Genomic DNA, 20,617 nt, shown 5'->3' with positions numbered 1-20,617 from the left:
CAGTCCAAATTTTTAAGCGTGTGTGTACGCAAGTGTGCTTGTGGAACATCGGGGGTTACGTCGGTGGGAGAATGGACGGATAAATTTGGTTAAGGCCAGGACACCGGGGGGTGGTGGTTGCCTTGCTGGCAACTCAGAGTCGGTTTATGGACAGTGCACTTCTCTCGGACGTTGTCATGACGTTCGGGAGGCAAAAACCCTCACCTAACCCTAACCCTAACCCATTTATTATATGTTAAATTATCTTTTTATATTTATATAATTATTGTGCCTTTTAACCTCCCTTCCCCTTTTAGCATCTCCTCTCCGTCTGTCCCGCTGGCGGTTGCTCTGCTGTCAGGCTGTTTTTAATAAAATTGTTTAATTGTTTTTTATTTCTTAGGGTTTTTTTTAAAGCCTTTTTAAAAGGACAGCCCCCTTGTGCCAGTGCCCCTCGTGGCCCTCTTAGGAGGGCCCCGCTCCCAATTAAACCTAACCCTTTAATAAAATTGTTTAATTGCTTTTTATTACTTAGGGTTTTTATTAAAGCCTTTTTAAAGGACAGCCCCCTTGTGCCCCTCTTAGGAGGGCCCCGCCTCCAATCAAACCTAACCCTAACCCGGTGATCGTGGTTATTACCCCCTTATCTAACCCTAATCCTAACCCATACGACACAATTTAATATCTAAATGAATAAAGGGTTAAAAAATGTAAATAAGGACACCGTCATGGATTTCCTGCACAGGGTCAAAATACATACGGCTGATGACATATTGAGTGACATGCGCTGGACCGTGCCTTGCCTTAGATCTCTATCCAACCGTGAAGTCGTTGGACAACGTGGGGAGATCTTTGTGAATACGATTTAATCCTAACCCGAAACCATTTCACATAGTTGTGTTGATTTGTATCATTATATTCTATATACCTCATGTCTCTACGTTCATGCTCAGTGTGACTGTGTTTACTGTCAGTGTTTCTTTCAGTTGTAGAAGTGTCATGTAAACAAAATAAACAACCAATGCTGCTCATAGAGTTTTAATGTATATTTATACACAGTAAATATATCCACAATACATGTGGTAATAATTGGACATAAAAGGATATAATACATTTTCCATACTTTCATTGATATTTCAAGTATGCAGATCAGTTATAGCATAAGATACGTCGCAGTGCTTTCTTTGCAGATGGAAGAATATTCAAAGAAGTTATCTGGAAGAATCCCATCATGCAGTATATTGCAGAAAACTTTGGTGTCAACCCAAACAACGCAGAGAAAACGGCATCTGGATCCATGTGGACTACAAACCAACCTGGTTCCCCACAGCTCAATACAGTAAGATTGATTCTAAACCAGACAAATCTGTGATGACAAATGTTTGTTTTTATCTTGAACTATTTCTTCATGGTGACCGAGTTTCCTGTTTCAGGATTTGACTCGATGATACACTTTAAAGTTTCTTTTCATGGACAATAACTAGTTCATGTAACAAATGAAGACGTGATTTCCACCACAGCTGCCAGTGACGTTGACGTGATCGTCAAGTAACAAAAATTCAGAGGTGCACTAACAAACAGAGCAACCTCCAGCGGAGCCGATGCGCACCATATAAACTAGGCTAAAGCCCCGCCCCCAGTCTCAGATAAGTGGATGTCACATCGTCTTCTGATTCCTGAATAAAAACAATTCAACCTGTTAGAATGAAATGATCTGTATGAAGAAAACAGCTCACAGCTGTTCACTGTAGACTTAAAGTATACGTGTATATATAATTACAGTATCACTGTATTTTTACAGTATTACTACATATATTACGTGTATTACAGTATAGTCTGAGTGTACGACACACATGCAGAACAGCAGAAACCAGTTTCACAGTTTTATAATAAAACATAATAAAACATTATTTTCTGCAGATTTCAGTCTGTTTTATAAGAAATAACATTAAAGTGTAAATGTAGTACTGTACTGTAAACGTTATTGTAAATGTTATACTGGCTCCAAACCAATTATTGGTGACTGTGGCTAAGTGGAGAGCAGGGCCGTCCTTCAGTCAGAGGATTGGTGGTTCGATCCCCGGCTCCGCTAGTCGCTTGTCGATGTGTCCTTGAGCAAGACACTTAACCACAAATGTCTCCCGTAGTTGTGCCTACGTGTATGAATGTGATAGAATCTGAATTGTAAGTCGCTTTGGATAAAAGCGTCTGCTAAATGACTGTAATGTAATGTAATCTATTAAGACTTTAAACTATAAAAAATGAAACATTCTTTCCTGTAACTTTAGTCATATTCAGAATACCAAACAGCACTTCCTGTCTGAACTGATGATGAACTTTGTCTGATGCTTTTGTTTTTCTTTTAAAATTAAACAAATACAGTTTTAGTGCAATCCCAATAATTGACGAGTTATTACACACACAGGTGATACATGTATTCAGGCATTTGTGTTGAATCTGAAAATGGAAGACAGAATTTACATTCCAACATCTGTTCTGTTCAATAACCTGTAAGTCATTAATCTGCTCATCCGTTCATGTACTGATGGGAATTTCATGCTGATAGTTACAACCTGCTGGTAACTGATTGGTCAGATGGCTGTTGTGATCCATTATTGCATTAATCTGTCTGTCTGACATTTTCTTCTCTTCACTTGATTAACAATCATTTCAGTATTTACTTTGTTTTCTTCTTCTTTTGTTTTAATTCCTGTTCTTATTTTACTCCTCCAGAGAAAAGAAAATCATCATCACCTCTGCTTCTTTCAGTTTCCCTTTGTCCCGCTTCTACCATGATGTCAGAGTAGCAGACCACACCTCCATGATGATGTCAGAGTAAGACCCCCCCTCCACCATGATGTCAGAGTAGCAGACCACACCTCCATGATGATGTCAGAGTAAGACCCCCCTCCACCATGATGTCAGAGTAGCAGACCACGCCTCCACCATGATGTCAGAGTAGCAGACCACGCCTCTTGGCCGGACTGTTCACTTGACAAAAAAATTTTTATGAAATAAAAACAATGTATTTAACACAACAATTTTTTCTGGTCTTCTGAAATTCAAGTTTTATTTTTTAATCTTACAAACGACAGAACCATCTCACCATAAGGCGGCTGTTGTTCTGGAGCTTTCAGTCATATCACATGATCTTCCTCAATGGATGGTGCTGCTTAGTTGTCATGGAGCTGTAGATTGTCAAGAATGAACTTTGTGATATGATCAAAAGCTCCAGAACAGATATTGTGTTATCGACTCACTTTGTGTTTTTCACTCAATTACTTATTTGTCTTTTGGGTGGCCAATGTTTGAATAAACAGTGTGTGTGTCTGTGTGTGTTACCTGGATCAGAGGTGAGTGTTGGTCTGATTGTTTCTTTTTCCAGTTGAATCTCCGGCAGACTGAAGATGGACATTGCTGAAACAACATTAAGTGACTTAGTGATGTCACAGCACACAGTGACATCACAGATTACAAACAGTTGTGTTTAAACTTACTGTCGAGAAGCATCATCACTCTGTTTCCTAGGTTACTGAAATAACGATGATTCATTGACTCGGCTGCTGAGATCCTCTTCTTCCCTTCAAACTAAAGTTGAAATACAAACTTCATTAAAACAACGGATGAAATAAAACATCTTGTTGTGGATTCAAACCTAGACTTTCTATGTCTCTCAGAAACGTGGCTACATATAAACTGGCCCTCTGTTGCTCTGAATGTACGTGGATACAATATATTTAGAAGAGCTAGATCTAGTGGTAAAGGAGGAGGAGTAATGTTTTATGTTAAAGAACACCTTAACTGCAGCCAGATTGATGGTCAAGTGATGTCAAATTGGAATGTATTGGTCTGAAAGTGTCACTATCATCTCAAATGTCTCTTACTCTTATCTGTCTCTACTGACCACCATCGTCCAAATGTGAATTTCATGATCAGCTTAATTCCATGTTAAAGGAATGTGACTTTGACAAAGAGGTTATATTAATGGGTGATTTTAATGTGAATTGGGAGGATAAGTCTGGAAGAAAATCCCTTAAAGTACAGCTTTGAAAAGTCAGAACTCTTAAATCCAATTTGCTCTAAACTTGCCATAGACCTCCATCTCCACTCACTCTACAAATATGCTTCAACAACCTATTAAGTCTGCTTGAATAGAATTGCCACCATTTTTTTTTGTTCCATAACAGTATTTTTGACTTCTCCTTCTAAACCCGAGGTCCGATTGCTACTGAATTCTGTGTGGAAATTAAAACTTTCATGAAGCTTGTTGATATCTCATTGCCTTGTGAAGATATCCACCAATCAACTTGTAAAGGGTGTTGCTCAGCACACCATTTAGACTGAACTCAACAGAAGGATATGTCCACAGAAGTACCAGACACAAACCCTGAAAGTATAAATTGAATTGACAAATGCAGGAATCACAGCTTGCGGCTCGATATTTATATACATTCATTCGTGCTGTTGGGGTCTGACCATATGGCTTCAACATGTGCTGTGAACAAAGAGAATCAGGCCTTCCCTTTTTCACGCAAAGGTTTCATTCTGATTTGTAGTTTGATGAGAGCAAACCTCCTCTGAAGGAATTTCACACTAGGGTGTGAATTTCCCCCCCCCCCAAAAAACTATGGTTCCTGAAGTCACCTGAATGCACCGCTGCAATCTCATTGGCCGAGGGCCAAGAGACCCCAGGACCCCTGTGGTTCAACCACTGTTCTACAAAACTGTCTATAACTCACACCTCCTTGCTTTTTCCACCAATCCCTCCGGGATAGAAGGAGGCACGCAAACGCTCTTCGCCCTGGGACCCGTCCTTGGACATATGAAGACACACCAGCCTCCTACCTCCAGCACGACGCTGGTAACCGAAGGCCACGAGGGAGCCGCGGCCCTCAAACCCTCATCAAACCCTGTCAGGTCACAAAGCCATTTCGCTGGTCGAAACAGCCGTGTTTTCTTTTTCTGAGTTAAGGCCCCTTACCCCGCCGAGACGAATCCCTCCCACGACCCGTCTCCGCTTCTTTTTCTTTTTGTGCACACAACCCGGCTCTGGAGCACGACTAAGCCTCCCTCCTTCTCCGATGATTACCGGAAAGACGGACGGACCACGCCGTCTCATCCGAAGTTAACTGTCCTCCCTGCAGAGAGTACAGATCGGACCTGCGTTTGCTCCAGAGCCACGCCAACGGACCGAAGCCGCACCAGCAAAAGCCGTGCGACACACAGCGCCCACTGCAAGGCCGCGTTGCAAGCAACCCCCCCCCTTTTCCCTTCCTGACAAGGAAAAAGGACAACTTCCCCACAAACACTTTTCCGTTGCAACGAAGCATCGACAAGTAAGGTTCATGGTATCTGGGCGTAGCTTAGCTTAAATTAACTTCAGTTTAATTCAGGCCATTCATTTATATGTTGATATTCCTGTGTTTTTGTGTGTTTAAGTTACTGTCGCGCAACATCGAGGTATTGCGCAACACCTCGCGGATCACAAGACCCGCTCTATGGTACATCCCCGTATTCAGTTTGTGTTAAGACACTGTCGCATTATATGGAGGTATTTACGCAATCATTACGGACCAGAGAAGCTCCGCTGTATTTGTGTATTAACTGCTATGACTGTTTATTTGGGGATTATTTTAATTCATTGTATTCCACTCCGTGTGGGAGTTCTCTCTTCATTAACTCGACTCTGTGAGTGAGCTGAGGTGCGTGGCTTATCACGGCATAAGTTACCGGCAGTTCAAAGACGACAGCGGTATACTTATGCGTGATAGAACCAGCAAACTCAGGCTCCCTACAACATCGTACGCCGAAGTGTGATTCACGTCGAGTTCTCACTCCTTTTTCTCTTTCCTCCTCTCACGTAACACGCACACACACAGCTCCTATCTCTGCCCCTGGGGGAAACCCCGTTCAAACGATCGCCTCACAACACATGTGTGCATCGGCACATGTGATTACATACAGCAGTCTCACCGCCATTTTGTCCGAGTCACTCGACTCCGCCATCTGGTGGTAGTTTAGCTGTAGTATCTTAAGGCCCCTCCCATTTTGGCCCGCGTCACTCGACGCCGCCATCTTTGTAGTCTTTAGCTGTAGCTTTAAGACTCCCCTTTCTTTACACACACACACACACACACACACATAGACATACACCCTCATCCATTTTATTCATTCTTCAGTTTAGGCATATAAAATTGTATGATAACGTTTGTTGGTTGCAATATTAATTGATTTGATCATTTATTATTTTGATTTAATAAACTCTGTTATACTTTAAGGAGCAGTCGTCTGTGATTACTTATGCATATGTGTGTCATGAAACTGTATGTAGTAGCCTTGTGTACGAACTTAACCCTTCACTGTCACTGAATGTGTAGTCGCACCCGACTATTGACATTATGAGTGACCACTAATTATGAGACTTAGTTTTATCGTTTGGTTATTGGTCCCTGTTCGCAGGGTGGTGCCCCGTTGTTATTAATAATCATTAATAATTGTTACATACATTAATAATTCTATTGATGTCAAGAATTCAGTTTCTTAAATGCTGATTTCTTAAATGCTGATAACCCAAACACGCTCCTTTACGTTCCCAACAGTGCTGGGCAACGATTAAAGTATTTAATCGCGATTAATCGCATGGATTTTTTGCGATTAATCGCATTATGGCAATGTTCAATAATGAATTCAAAAGTAGTATATTGCGCACTTTTATTTTAAAGTACTGCTATATGAACAAAAGGGCAATAACATTTGGTTCACGAGATGCAGGCAGCATGTTTTATACTTAATGTGAATATAATTCATACTTTGTTGACATCTTATTCTGAAAACCGGATGTTCGTCTGAATAAACCGGATGTTGTCTCAGGTTAATCTTTCCGCTAACTTTCAAAGTCCTTCGCTCGCTCCCGATCTGTGCCGTTTGAATGCGTTTACCGTGAATTTCAGCATATACCGTACTTTTCGGACTATAAGCCGCTACTTTTTACCCCACGCTTTGAGGCGTCGGCTTATAGTCCGGTGCGCTTTATATACGGATTTTTTCGTAGCTTTTCTCTGCCACAACAACAACCGCAACGTACGGTTCCGGTCTAACACAATATTTACTAGCTCCCGACACAGAACAGTTGCTACCAGCAACCCCTCTGCTACCAGCTGTTACTGACAGGGTCGCTACAATATGGATGAAGTACCTTTGACCTACCTCTCACTCGGACTGTTAACAAAAAAGGTTGAACGGCAAGATGCTTTTAACAGTAACGGAGTTGTACCCCAAACCGGACAGTTTTTAGCTAATGTTTCAATACAATTCACTTACAATGTTGATAAAAATGATCGTGTAATGTTTTCAGTTGATTTAATGGTGTTAAACTGAAGTTAAACTTCGTACCTTTCAAACGAAATATTGTTGTAATTATTACAGTTAGCTTTGCCTTCACCAGAGTCGTTAAAACGATGCTAACACGGGTGAATTAGCCGTGCACTGCTCTTGGCCTAATCCGTACGGACTTCTATCCTCGTTGTAAACACTGGCTGCTGCTGGTTTTTCGGGGATATTCGCTTGTTCCAGGGTCGCAAAAATGACCATCAATGCTGTCAACACATCCGGGACCGTAGTTCTGTCCTTCGCAATAAGATATCACGCTTCAACAACTCCAAATGATGCAATAAAAGCTCCTTAATTTCCGTTTGAGCTGTTTAAGCGTCGCCCGAGCGTTCTTTCTGCTTTCTCTCATCAAAGTCACTTTCCTATAGTATTTAGACATATAAACGTCCATATATATTCATGAAATTTGACACATAGATTATTTGATATGTATGAATTAATATTATTTACGTTTGGTTGGCGATCGCCGAAGAAAATGACAGCGTAATGACCGGAAAGGGCGTCACGATGGAATCGTTCGAGACAGGCCAATAGCAGCTAGCGCCGACCGATGCAGGCCATCGTTACGTTACATGTCCGACTCGCTAGCTTCTAAGCTAATTTTAACATTACGGCCAATGGGGAAATGCTAACCGCGATTAGCATTCGCGAATATATAATATATCTTTGTACATCTTTTCATGCAGACATACTTGCATTACAGACTAAGGTCTCTCACGGCTACCAAACGAAAAGCAATGAGGCAATAACTGTTGTTGCTCATAGCTCTGAATAGCTGTTGTGCTAGCAGCAACTGGCCAAGCCAGTTAGCCGTGAATGCTATTCAGAGCTATGAGCAGAGAAGATCAGCTTTTTCTCAAGTCTGCCAGTGGATCCTAACAGCGCGGAACAGTGTGAAAGAATCCATCATCACCAACTGGTTCTGAAAGGCTGGGATACTATGAGATTAAGGGGACAGCGCAATGAGGACAACGCAAGCTCAAGGGCGGATTTGCCCCGGTTCATGATGTGGTGTGTTCAAGGACCCAAATGCAGACTTGTTTTTTCCAGTTTTTTTTTTTTTCCAGTTCTACAAAACTTGTTCTACAAAACATTTATTTCTCTCACTCAAAAACACGCACACAAAAAACTCTTGAACAAGTTTTGTAGAACAAGTTTTGTAGAACTGTAAAAAAATAACTTTTTTTTCCAGTTTTCCAGTGATAACGCGTTAACTTGCCCAGCTCTAATATTCATTAATTATGTTTTTAATTAAAAAAAAATCTTTTGATAATCATTATTATTAGTAGTACTAGTACCAGTAGTACTAGTAGTAGTATTACTATCATTATCATTATCATCATTTTCATTCTGACTTATTATAGTGTAAAATAAAATGAAAACATTGCCATGTTTACTGACCTTCAGGAACTTTGACAACAGCTCCACTCCTTCAGTGCTGAGCCTAAACGACACACAGACCAACACAGTCAAACGGGTCTCAATGACATAGTTTCTGCTTCCAGAACCTTTTTACACGGATACCCCTCAACATGTCCAACAACCCTGGACCGCCTGCTGCTCACATACAGCCCACAAACACTGGAAGACTCGGCTACGACATCATCGTGACCCAAACAGAAAATTGGTGGACTACTGACTGAATCGTGGCTCAGACAGCACGAGGCCTCTCACCCTGAACTACACCTCAACCTGAACTACACTTCACCCTGAACTACACTTCACCCTGAACTACACTTCAACCTGAACTACACCTCAACCTGAACTACACCTCACCACTAACTACCCCTCACCCGAACTACAACTCCCCCTAACTACACCTCACCCCGAACTACACCTAACCCCGAACTACACCTCAACCTGAACTACACCTCACCCTGAACTACACCTCACCCTGAACTACACCTCACCCCAAACTACACCTCACCCGAACTACCCGAACCACCCGAACTACCCCCCTCACACACCCTTCCCTCATCCAGCACCAGTCACTTTTTATTCTCTGCTGCTACTTGTTAATCCTTTATCTAGGCCCTTATGTTCTTAACTTTATTCTATTTTTTTCTATTATATGTTATATGTTCATGTCTATATTACACTGTGGGACTGCGAGAAACGGCATTTCGAATTTTCTGTATGCATAACACATGTGGAAACTTTGACAATAAAGTGAACTTTGAACTTTGAACTTTGAACCTCCCCCTAACTACACCTCACCCTGAGCTACAGCTCACCCCAAACTACACCTCCCCCTAACTACACCTCACCCTGAACTACCCCTCAACCTGAACTACACTTGACCCCAGAATACACCTCACCGTGAGCCAAACCAATCAAACAAGTGGTTGTGTTACCTATGTGTAGTACAGTTGTGTACCAATGTGTAGTACAGTTGTGTACCAATGTGTAGTACAGTTGTGTACCTATGTGGAGTACAGTTGTGTACCAATGTGGAGTACAGTTGTGTACCAATGTGGAGTACAGTTGTGTACCAATGTGGAGTACAGTTGTGTAACTATGTGTTAGCCATGTGTAGTACAGTTGTGTACTAAGGTGTAGTACAGTTGTGTACCTGGGAGTGTGGTTACTCAGTCTCTCCGCTCGGTAGAGAGGATAGTTATGCGCAACAAATTCGTCATTACAACTGATCCCAGACCAGCTCTGCTCTGTGGGAGTACCTGTACAAGAAATATACACAATATATATCAAACACACACACAAAATGCATTAAGTGTACACAGCTTTCTATAGATGAAAATAACAGAAGCTGAATGCTCCTCACCCAAGAGTTTGAAGATGAAGTGAAGCTCCTCCTCCACTGTGGAACCAGGAAACAGAGGTCGACCTGTCGTCATCTCATAGAAGATACAACCAACACCCCTACAGAGAGACAGACAGGTCAAGAGACATAAGATCATACAGACAGACAGACAGACACACAGAGAGACTCCTTCTCGATGTATTATCTCAGTAAACATTGTAAACATGAGTTTATGGTCTCAATCTCTAGTTTCACGTCTTCTTCAATACAGCATGATGTTCATTTAGTAAATTATGGTCCATTTACAGTAAAGTAAGGGATTATGCCTTCAAAGTGTCCATTATCAGGATTTAATGGACTACATAGAGGCCAGAATCTATGATTGCCTGTTGCCTCCACCGAGTCCGTTAATTCCTGATAATGGACACCTCGAAGGGCATTATCCCACTTATGGTTACTTGCTGGAGAAAAACAATTATTCAATCAATAATTAATTTATGTTTCCATGCCTTTTGCAACGAACATTTTAGGTTTTTCACAATCAATTCACTTAATTTTGGCTGTAACCCTTACATTTGCTAATATTTTGAACAATTATTCCCATCCCATAAGGTACTTATGCAATGGGGCCTCTGGCTCAGCTACGAGCCAGAAAGCTAACATTATACTAGCAAGATTCAAAGTCAATAACATTGCTTATGGATGACAAACAGTAAATATAATTGAACAATATGTTTAACAACAACAGTATCTATCCATCCAAACCACACCAAAGCCTTTCATTGTGAATTTTCTGAGCTCCTATCCATTGTCATGTCAAGATATGACAGGCTTTAATTTGAAAAGATTTTTATATTCCTGTCTGTTGTCCCATGAAAACATTGGCTACTGATTACGAATACTGGTTTTCTAATGCCTATCGTGCAGATTTCACAGTATGTTATTGAATTCCCCCCACTGATGAATTAATTGACCTCTTCCATAAATCCTGTCTTTCTATTCTAGACTCCACTGAGCCCTCTTAAGATTAGAGCTAGGAAGACTAGTGCAGACCCCTGCTGAATGAGTTCTATTAGAAGGAACTGCCGGAAAGCAGAGTGTAAGTGGATAAAAGACACACTGTATGTCTCCTATTAAATATATAGAAGGAGCTCGTTATCAAGTACCAATCCTCTGTAAATGATGCAACATTTAAATTCTTCTTAGATATCATCATTAAGAGCAGTCACAACTACAGTATCATGTTCCGTACTATAGACTCCACAGTTAACCACACTGCTGGCGACACTGCAAATGACTCCCTAATCAACTGTGAGGAGTTTAAAGATTTCTTCAAATCAAACCGACAGCATTAGGTTACACATCTCACACCCTATCGAGGATACCTCACTGGCTATTGTGGTCCTTTCTGGGCTCCTAAAAATGTAATTTGAAGCAAATGGTCCTAGATTACTGATAATCTTTCACAGTTCTTTCGCCACAGGTACATTCCCATCTAGTTTTTAGCATGCTATAGTTCAGGCACTCCTTAAGAAGCCTAGTCTTAACCTGGCCACTCCAAGTAGTTTTAGGTCAATTTTAAAGCTTTGTTTCTCATCTTTGGTTTTAGGAAAAGTTGTTCGAATCAGATTCTGCCCCTTTTGAAACAAAACAGTATTTTTGAGAAATTCTAGTCAGGGTTCTGTGAACACCATAGTACAGAGACAGCTTTGCTAAGAGTGACCAATGACCTCCTCTGTACTGCCAATGCTGGTAAATGTTATATCTCAATGCTTCTAAATCTCAGTGCAACTTTTGATATTGTCACTGGCGTGATTCTCCTGAGACAGTTGACAATCTGGTTCCGCATTTTTACTCTTAAATTTCAAACCAAAGGTTCAGTTTTCATTGGCAGCTCATCCTTCAAACATGCAAATATTTCATGTGGGATTGCAATGGGATCAGTTTTTAATTCATTTAAATATATTTTGTATATTTTGTGACCAAAAACACAAATTTGCCTCAGAGGGCTTTACAATCTGTTCACATGAGACATCCTCTGTCCTTTGACCCTCGCATCGGAACAGGAAAAACTCCCACCAAAAAACATGTAACAGGGAGAAGAAAAAGGAAGAAACCTTAGAGAGCAACATAACAGAAGAGGGATCCATCTATCAGGATGGACAGAAGCTTTAGGCCCACTTCTCTTCTGTCTTTACATGTGGGACTCCACAGGGTTCAGTTTTAGGACCCCTTCTCTTCAGTCTTTACATGTGGGACTCCACAGGGTTCAGTTTTAGATCCACTTCTCTTCTGTCTTTACATGTGGGACTTCACAGGGTTCAGTTTTAGGACCCCTTCTCTTCTGTCTTTACATGTGGGACTCCGCAGGGTTCGGTTTTGAGCCAACTTGTCTTCTGTCTTTACATTCTCCCAATGGGAAGAATTATGCAATCTGCTTTCATCTCTTCACTGCTACGCTAATGGTACTAGATCTGTTGGCTGGAGACGGGGCTTTTTCTGTAGCAGCTTCCTGGCTCTGGAATAGACCGGCTGAGTCTGTTTTTAAGATGCCCCTTAAGACCCTCTTTTATTGTCTGGTTTTTGATTGTGTTTGATCAAAGTTCCTGGGTTTAAATTGATTTCAAACATCTTCTCTCTAAGTTCCCTCTATGCTTGTATGTGGTAACCCAAGTGCTTCACATACAGTATACTTATATATAACTTAAAATGAATAACCATTCTTGGGTGTGTAAGGGTTCCATGGACATTCAATAATAAATTATGGTATTTATCTCTTAGATCATGGTAGATTCACTAACTGTAATTAAAATTGTTTCAATTTCTATTTTTTATTTATAGTAGAAGTGCATTACTATGTGTTATGTTAGTGTCTTATGATACAAAGGGGTGGCGACTGTGGCTAAGTGGAGAGCAGAGCCGTCCTTCAATCATAGGATCGGCGGTTCGATCCCCGGCTCCGCTTGTCAATGTGTACTTGAGCAAGACACTTAACCCCATAATTGCTCCCATAGCTGTGCCTACGTATCTGAATTGTAAGTCACTTTGGAGAAAGGCGTCTGCTAAATGACTGAAATGTAATGTAAAGAGAAAACTTGTATTTCTATATTTTCCCCATGTAAACTGTGTGGACCCCAGGAAGAATAGCTACTTCATGGGGATCAAACAAACTACAATAGAGTGATAGTACTGACCACATGTCGATGTGAGTGGAGTAGTTAGTGCTGCCCAACAAGATGTCTGGCGGTCGGTACCAGAGCGTCACCACCTCATTAGAGTACGTCTTGGTTGGGATTGATTTTGCTCGTGCGAGACCTAAAACACACACAACGCCCTAGTGTCATCATCACTGTGTTTACATCACTTCAGCAACATCACAACATGATATAACTTATCATGAAGACACCTTAGTCCAGGGGTCGGCAACCTGCGGCTCGTGAGTCGCATGCGGCTCTTTAGCCTCTCTGTTGCGGCTCCCTGAGGTCCCCAACTGGCGCACCAGCTCCGGACCCAGAAACTAAAAACCGATCGATAATTCGGAATTATACATATTGGGCACCGAGTTTAAACTTTAACCAGTGCCTCTTATTCAGCCGTTACGGCACTTGTTCGGCGACGCAGGAAACACACCGAACAATGCATTGCCAATCACATCATGTGATGCAGCTCAGCCAATCAAATATGGGTATTCTGACAAGTTTCCAGACTCGAGCAAGGTTTACACACACGTGACACACGGGGCTGAGACGAGGAAATAGAAAGAGCAGGGAAATTGCGCTGATCGAAGAAGTTATCTCACATGACTCTCTAAAAAAGAGAAATGTGTTCAGAGATAATATAATTTATAAGCAAGAACGAACAGAATCTTATATGTTAATTATTCCCACAGGAAGTTAAATCCTCTGCCCCTGTCAAGCGCTTTTCCCTGCAGGTGGCTAATCATGATTTTTAGACCCCCGCCCTCTGTAAACTATCAATGGATAAATCCAAAAAAAGAAAAGTCACGGAGGAAAATAGAGCTTAATTCTGCGTGGACGTCTTCATTTGCTTTCACTGCCAATGATGCTGACTTACCTGTATGCTCCCGGAACAAGCACACAGCATTTGCTGAAAAGTGTCACGCTGGAGATGAGCGACAAAGAGCGATTTCTCAGCTGCTGCAGCAAACTGAGCTCTTCATAAGAGTTTGATATTGTTATAACAGGTAAAATTGCAATAAAATGTCAAGAATTGTCTTTATTCTTGTTATATATTTTCATAAATACAACAAACTATAGTTTTTGTACATATAATATAACTTAGGGATATATAAAACTTTATAAGCTGTGATATCAAATAGCTTTTGCAGCTCCAAAGTAATTTACTATAAGTTCATTCATCCTCAACTGAAGCAAAAGTAGATGTAATCTGTAAGTTTGTCTGTAGGTAGAGGGTGTCTGTGGGTAGAGGGTGTCTGCAGGTAGAGGTTGTATGTGGGTAGAGGGTGTCTGTATTACATTACAATATATTATAGTCATTTAGCAGACTTTTATCCAAAGCGACTTACAATAAGTGTATTCAACATCGGTATTCAAGAGAACTACTAGTCACCAGAAATCATAAGTGCATCTCCTTTAAACAAGCATCTAAGAGCATCAACCAGAGCAGAAGTACAGAAACAAACTAGTATGAATACAATAAGTGCAACAAACTAGTATGAACATAGTAAGTGGTGAGTGGAAGGCTCAGGGTAGTACTTCTTGAAGAGGTGAGTCTTCTGCCTGATGAAAGATGGGCAGCGACTCTGCTGTCCTGACGTCAGTGGGGAGTTCATTCCACCACTGTGGGGCCAGGACAGGAAACAGCCGTGACCGGGTCAATCGGCTGCAGGGACCTCTGAGCGACGGGGCGACCAATCGTCCCGAGGCAGCAGAGCAAAGTGGCCTGGAGATAGGAAGGAGCTGTTCCTTTCACTGCCCTGTAGGCTAGCACCAGAGTTTTAAGCTGGATGTGAGCTCTTACAGGGAGCCAGTGTAGAGAACGGAGGGAAGTTGTGGGAGAACTTGAGGCGATCAGACGAGCTGCAGCTTTCTCGACAAGCTCCAGAGGTCTGATGGCCGACGCCGGAGCTCGGGCAAGTAGAGAGTTGTAGTAGTCCAGGCGGGAGAGCCTGGATGAGCACCTGCACCGTCTCCTCAGTGAGGAAGTGAATCCTCCTGATGTTGTAGAGCAGGAATCTGCAGGAGCGTGTAACCGATGCAATGTTTGCTGAGAACGACAGTTGGTCGTCCAGGGTCACACCCAGGTTCCTCACAGTCCGAGTTGGTGTCACCACGGAAGAAGTAGGAGGAGGGGGTGGGGGTTGGAGGAGTGAAGAGAAAGTTTCGAAGAGTTTTTTAGGATTGGAAGCAGAGGTTAGGGTTTTAGAGCAGAAGAAAGCAGCTTTAGCAGTAGATAGAGAGGAGGAAAACGTGGAAAGAAGAGATTGGAAGTTAAGAAGGTCCTCTGGGAGTTTGCCTTTTCTCCATTTACGCTCAGCCTCTCTTAGACTCCGTCTGTCAGTACGCGCTGAGTCCGACAGCCGTGGGGCAGGTGGAGTTGGCCGTGCAGGCTGGAGGTGACGGGACAGAGGTTGTCCAGAGAAGAGGAAAGGGGGAGAGGAGAAGATAAGTAGCAGTATCAGGGGATATCAGAGAGAGAAGGATTCAGGGTCAGGGAGAGCAGAGGTAACAGCAGAGGAAAGATCAGCCGGGAGAGGGAGCGGAGATGACTACGGAGAAACCATGTGGGTAGGTGGAGGGAGTACGGGGGGAGAGGAGAGGGAGTAGGACATGACATAGTGGTCAGAGAGCTGGAGGAGAGTGACAGAGAGGTTAGCAGTAGAACAGAGTCTAGTGAAGATGAGATCCAGCTGGTTGCCTTGTGGGTCGGAGGAAAAGAGGAGTGGAAAAGGTCAAAGGAGGAGAGGGAGGAAAGAAGCGGTTCTAACTCATCAGTCTGGATGTGCCGAGCCATCGTCATGGAAGTGCGAGACTAATGTGTCAAGCTCATCCAAGAACTCACCAAGAGGGCCTGGTGGGCGATACACAACAGCAATGGTGAGCTTGACTGGATGAGTGACAGTCACAGCATGAAATTCGAAAGAGGACGAGGAGAACTGAGGAACCGAGACAAGAGTGTTTCCATTTTGGGGAAATTAGCAGGCCAGTACCACCACCTCGCCTCGCAGCTCTGGAGAGTGAGCGAAAGAGTACATGTCTAACCAGCCTGTTGATGAGGGAGGAGCAGTACCAAAGGATGAGAAAAGGGTCAATCTCTAACTAATGAATTTTGGAGAGCAGTATGTCTGCCTTTATTAAAATTAATTCAGGGAGGATACAGAATTCACCACAGGTCGAGAGTCTTTGCACTCCTTGGGACATGGTTTCTTAGAGAGGCTGATGTGTGAGGACAGTGTGTGTGTGTGTGTCACTAGCTCCTCAGTGTAGAATAGAGGTGCTGATGTTGTCAGGGCAGCTGGACTTGAGTGCATTGAGGTGTTGAAAGATAGTTTTGACCCACTGACACTTCCGACCCCACAGTTACTGACTCCAGTACCTCCCTGCATCTAACCCTAACCCTAACTCCCACTGGTTTCAATATGATGAAAAAGGCCTTGGGTTAATTTGCAGTGGCCAACCCATCATTCGTCACTTATGGTTTTTACTTGGCATACCTGTCATGTTTTTCATTGTCTCCCCCATTTCTGGAGGGTTGCCCTCCCTTGAATACTCAAGGTGTCTCGTGGTGCATCCTTTGCCTCCTTGAGTTTCCCTCTCGGTTCCTTCTTTTCTTTGCAGCTCAAAAGTCTCCTTGTTTGTGTCTCTGTTAGGCCCCACTGTAGGGCAGTCCTATGGTGCGAACAACACTCCCCCACTTATCCCCAGATCATCCACAAAAGACACACAATCAAATCCATGGGATTTATTAACACGAAAATATACAAACAAGACAATACAAAATCCTAGGCTGAGAGGCAGCAAGAACCGCATTGCCCACACCAGAGACATCACCCTTCTGCTGCTGGCACAGGAGCTTTTAAGCACTTCCTTTACAGGCCAGGTGCACCTGGTTGAGCAATGCAGCACACCTGGGCAGGGTTACTAGTAGCAGTGGTGGGCCGTCGCAAGGCCTTCTCTGCTGGCCGAGACAGAATCCCAAAATTATAGCTATTTTATAATTTAATTATTTTTCATAAATACACTACATATATTCAAAAATATTTTCACACTTTGCCCCATGCTGTCTCTCGGTAAAAAAAGTGAATCCATTTGCAGTTTAAGTGAATGGAGACGATATTGTTGATTGTCATAGTCTTCAACCAATCAGATGTTTAGTTTGACATGTTTGGCGTATTCTTTGACATGCCAGAGCCTTCTAGCTGGTCTACAAGTACGTCAGCATTAATGTGCGACTTGATTGGTCAGTGGGCTAGCATGACATGTTTGGCGGTGACAATCCCAATATCTACTGCCTCTGTCGAGCGGACATTTTCAGCCCTCAAACGCATTAAAACGTATTCAAGAAATACAACTGGGGAGGCTCGACTGTCATCACTGGCGTCCATGAATCAAGAAGGACCTCTTACTGGAACTGAACCGATGTTCTGTACAACCGCGGTATTAAACTCTTTGTACTCAAAGAAACGAGGATGGACTTTGTCTTTAAGTGAACAGCAGCTTTGGTAAGTGAACTGCTTTCGTTTTACATCTGCAGTAGAGCTACTACTGTGGTCATTTGGCTGTGGTGTCGTTTTTATGATATGGTTAATATTCTAAATAATAATAATAATAATAATAATAATAATCTAAATACAAATTTTAATTAACATCTGTGTTTACACACACACTGTCTATGTTAATGTGTCTGCTAACTGTTATGGGAAAATATGTCATAGTCTTATGCTTTAGGATTGAAGAATGTAAGTTTTTAAAAGTGCAGGCACAAAACCTATTTGAGTAGATGATTCTATCAGTTTTGCATCCAGGTGTCTTATTTGTTATCTGTTATCTTGTTATCTGTTTTCCTGTGCATTGTTTCTGTCTTCAAAGACGGCGACACACAGAGGTCTAGATTACGGTACTTCCTGATGCGCATCAGCTGAAGAGCATGACCCTCTGTATGCATATGTGATGTGTGATGGTAAAACAGGCTTATTCAGACTCTGTATTTCTTGTGACTTAACTCTTTGATTAGGTCACAGTGACCCAATCAAAGGAAGCAGTATAAATGTCCATGCATCTGACTGTGTTATTCAGAGCACCTCTTGCAGATGACGGTGATGTATCTGTGAGACTGTGTTCTCTTTGCTTGCAAGCAAATAAATTGACTATTACAACTTTGATCCTTCATCAAGAACTCTGTTTCATTTGACATTGATTTGATAACACTTTGACACTCTTCTCCCGACTATTCATAGAAATATTCCACAACATAACACCAGCAGTAAACAGAAGCAGTGCACTCACCAAAGTCTGCTAGTTTGAGCTCTCCTCGCTCGTTGATCAGCAGGTTTTGGGGTTTCAGGTCTCTGTGGAGAACCTTCCTCCGATGACAATACGACAAACCTCGCAACAACTGGAAAAGGAAGAGCTGAGGAGACAAACAGCAGTACACTGACTGGGGGCAAGTTACTGGTAGACTTGCAAAACATGGATACAAAAATAGAAATTAAAAAGCTGAGTACACAAAAACCAATACAAAGAATCACAGGTAGAGTTTTAAACAGTTTAAGATCAAATAAATTCGGGTCAAGGGCTGCTGATTCTGATTGGCTAACAGTGCTGTCTCATTTTGGTCAGTATAGATAAATTCTATTGGCTCTAACGCTTCAAATGAGGTGTCAGTCACTGAAATCGACCAATGGGTTGCTGAGATAGAGCCCTATGTACTCACAGGGGGCTGACATCGAGAAAAACTCCAGTACGCAGAGAGACACAGAGAGGACTCGGAGAGGATTCTGGCTTTGAAAATAAAGTCAAAACTGCTGTATTTGGATGTATTGAACACCATTAGTGATATACAAGTGAAATATATAGTTTGGTATATGAGAAAATCCTTGCCTGAACTGTCTATACTAAAAACCTCTCTAATTTTGTTCTACTTCACTTCATCAGAGTCAAACTTTGCAGAGACTGCTCACATATTGTCTATGATTTGGAAGATGTTTTAGACCTGCAGCTGCATCATTCCAAAGAAATAATAATCCTGTAAAGACAAACCTGAAACGTTTCAATTTGTGCTGTGTCCCATCTTCATTTACTCTTAACCAGCAACATATATACTGATATGTACACATCTGAACAAATCTCACAAGTGTTACCTTTATGATAACACCAAAATGATTCAAATAGACGTTGTGGTTGCAGAGATATACTCTTTTTAGTATGGGTATGCAATTTTCAAGCAGAGGCCTAAAAAACTAGTTACTTAATACTACAAACTATGGAACAGCCTACCCAAAGATATTAGAGGCAAACCTCTGTTGACATTTTCAAGCATCATTTAAAAACATATCTATTTCGCTAGGTTTTCCTTTTTTAACAGCACTTTGTCGATCCATAAAGTCACACATCTGTCTTCTAAATAATCGTTTATGTATTCAAACAGTTTTGTGTGTAAACATTTTTTTATTGATTTTTTATTTCTTATTTTTTGTCATTTTAAATGTAAAATGTTTTCCTGTTGAAATTTATTAAATTAAACTTAAAATGTAAATGCAAAATGCATGCTTTCTTCCGACAACTTTTATTTATTGTATCTGTAAAAGGATGGTCTTTGAGCTACATAGCCTGTATGATATGCGCTATATAAATAAAGATTATCATTATTACTACTCATAAAACAATTATCTGCAATATTTGTTAATAACCAAACCTGCTTCTACCAGATCCAAACACACATAAAACTCATATCAGCATCATTGATACCATGTCATTTGTAAACTACATACAAACAGCAGTAGTACTGACAGGTACATTCAAAGTTCTCACTTTGACGTTGTGAACATTGATGATGTTTCCACAGTCGTCCAGATACTGTTTCAGATCTTTGTCCTGAAACGCACAAGAAACAGGATTAAAGGCTCAATACACCAAATAAAAAGATGTGTGTGCGTGTGTGTGCGTGTGCGTCTCACCAGATACTCAAACACCAGTGTGAGGGACTTCTGTGTGTGGATGATGTCATGAAGCGTGACGATGTTGGCGTGTTTCAGATCCTTCAAGAGAGACACTGAGGGAGAACACACACATTAAAATACTGTTAGACATGTTGGAGTGTTTTGCGAAATTGTGAATGCCCTCTACACGGAATGCCCTGGTTATTAGGTGTTAACAAGCACCGTACTGCTGCTCAGCAAAACTTTTGAAAAACAAAAATGTAACCGAGGGAGACACAGGGCTCTGTCTCATGTATGATGGCGCCTGCACAGACGTGCAGATAAGATAACACACACACACACTCACTCAC

The 20,617-nt window shown here is 41.8% G+C and overlaps 1 protein-coding gene across 4 annotated transcripts in view; it reads right to left on the bottom strand.

The window, feature by feature from the left end:
* Positions 1-1,018: 1,018 nt before the first annotated feature.
* Positions 1,019-20,617, bottom strand: part of cdk16 (cyclin dependent kinase 16) — a 33,857-nt gene continuing 14,258 nt past the window's right edge. Inside the window, exons 8-18 of one of the 4 annotated variants that reach the window (XM_079273611.1) lie at positions 20,286-20,380; positions 20,140-20,202; positions 18,616-18,739; positions 13,324-13,444; positions 10,151-10,248; positions 9,941-10,046; positions 8,770-8,812; positions 3,477-3,567; positions 3,322-3,396; positions 3,086-3,167; positions 1,019-2,963 (exon numbers count right to left, since the gene is read on the bottom strand). In XM_079273611.1, the coding sequence (XP_079129737.1) occupies positions 3,160-3,167; positions 3,322-3,396; positions 3,477-3,567; positions 8,770-8,812; positions 9,941-10,046; positions 10,151-10,248; positions 13,324-13,444; positions 18,616-18,739; positions 20,140-20,202; positions 20,286-20,380 (824 nt within the window). In that variant the 3' untranslated portion in view covers positions 1,019-2,963; positions 3,086-3,159. Of the gene's footprint in view, positions 2,971-3,085; positions 3,168-3,227; positions 3,397-3,476; positions 3,568-8,769; positions 8,813-9,940; positions 10,047-10,150; positions 10,249-13,323; positions 13,445-18,615; positions 18,740-20,139; positions 20,203-20,285; positions 20,381-20,617 lie in introns of those variants that run through there. The other 3 variants (XM_079273610.1, XM_079273609.1, XM_079273608.1) reach the window with 3 other exon arrangements.

This window comes from Melanostigma gelatinosum, assembly GCF_949748355.1.
Source record: "Melanostigma gelatinosum genome assembly, chromosome: 8".
Lineage (NCBI taxonomy): Eukaryota > Metazoa > Chordata > Actinopteri > Perciformes > Zoarcidae > Melanostigma > Melanostigma gelatinosum.
Note: the sequence above shows the minus strand (reverse complement) of the source record. Positions and strands in the feature narration are given on the sequence as shown.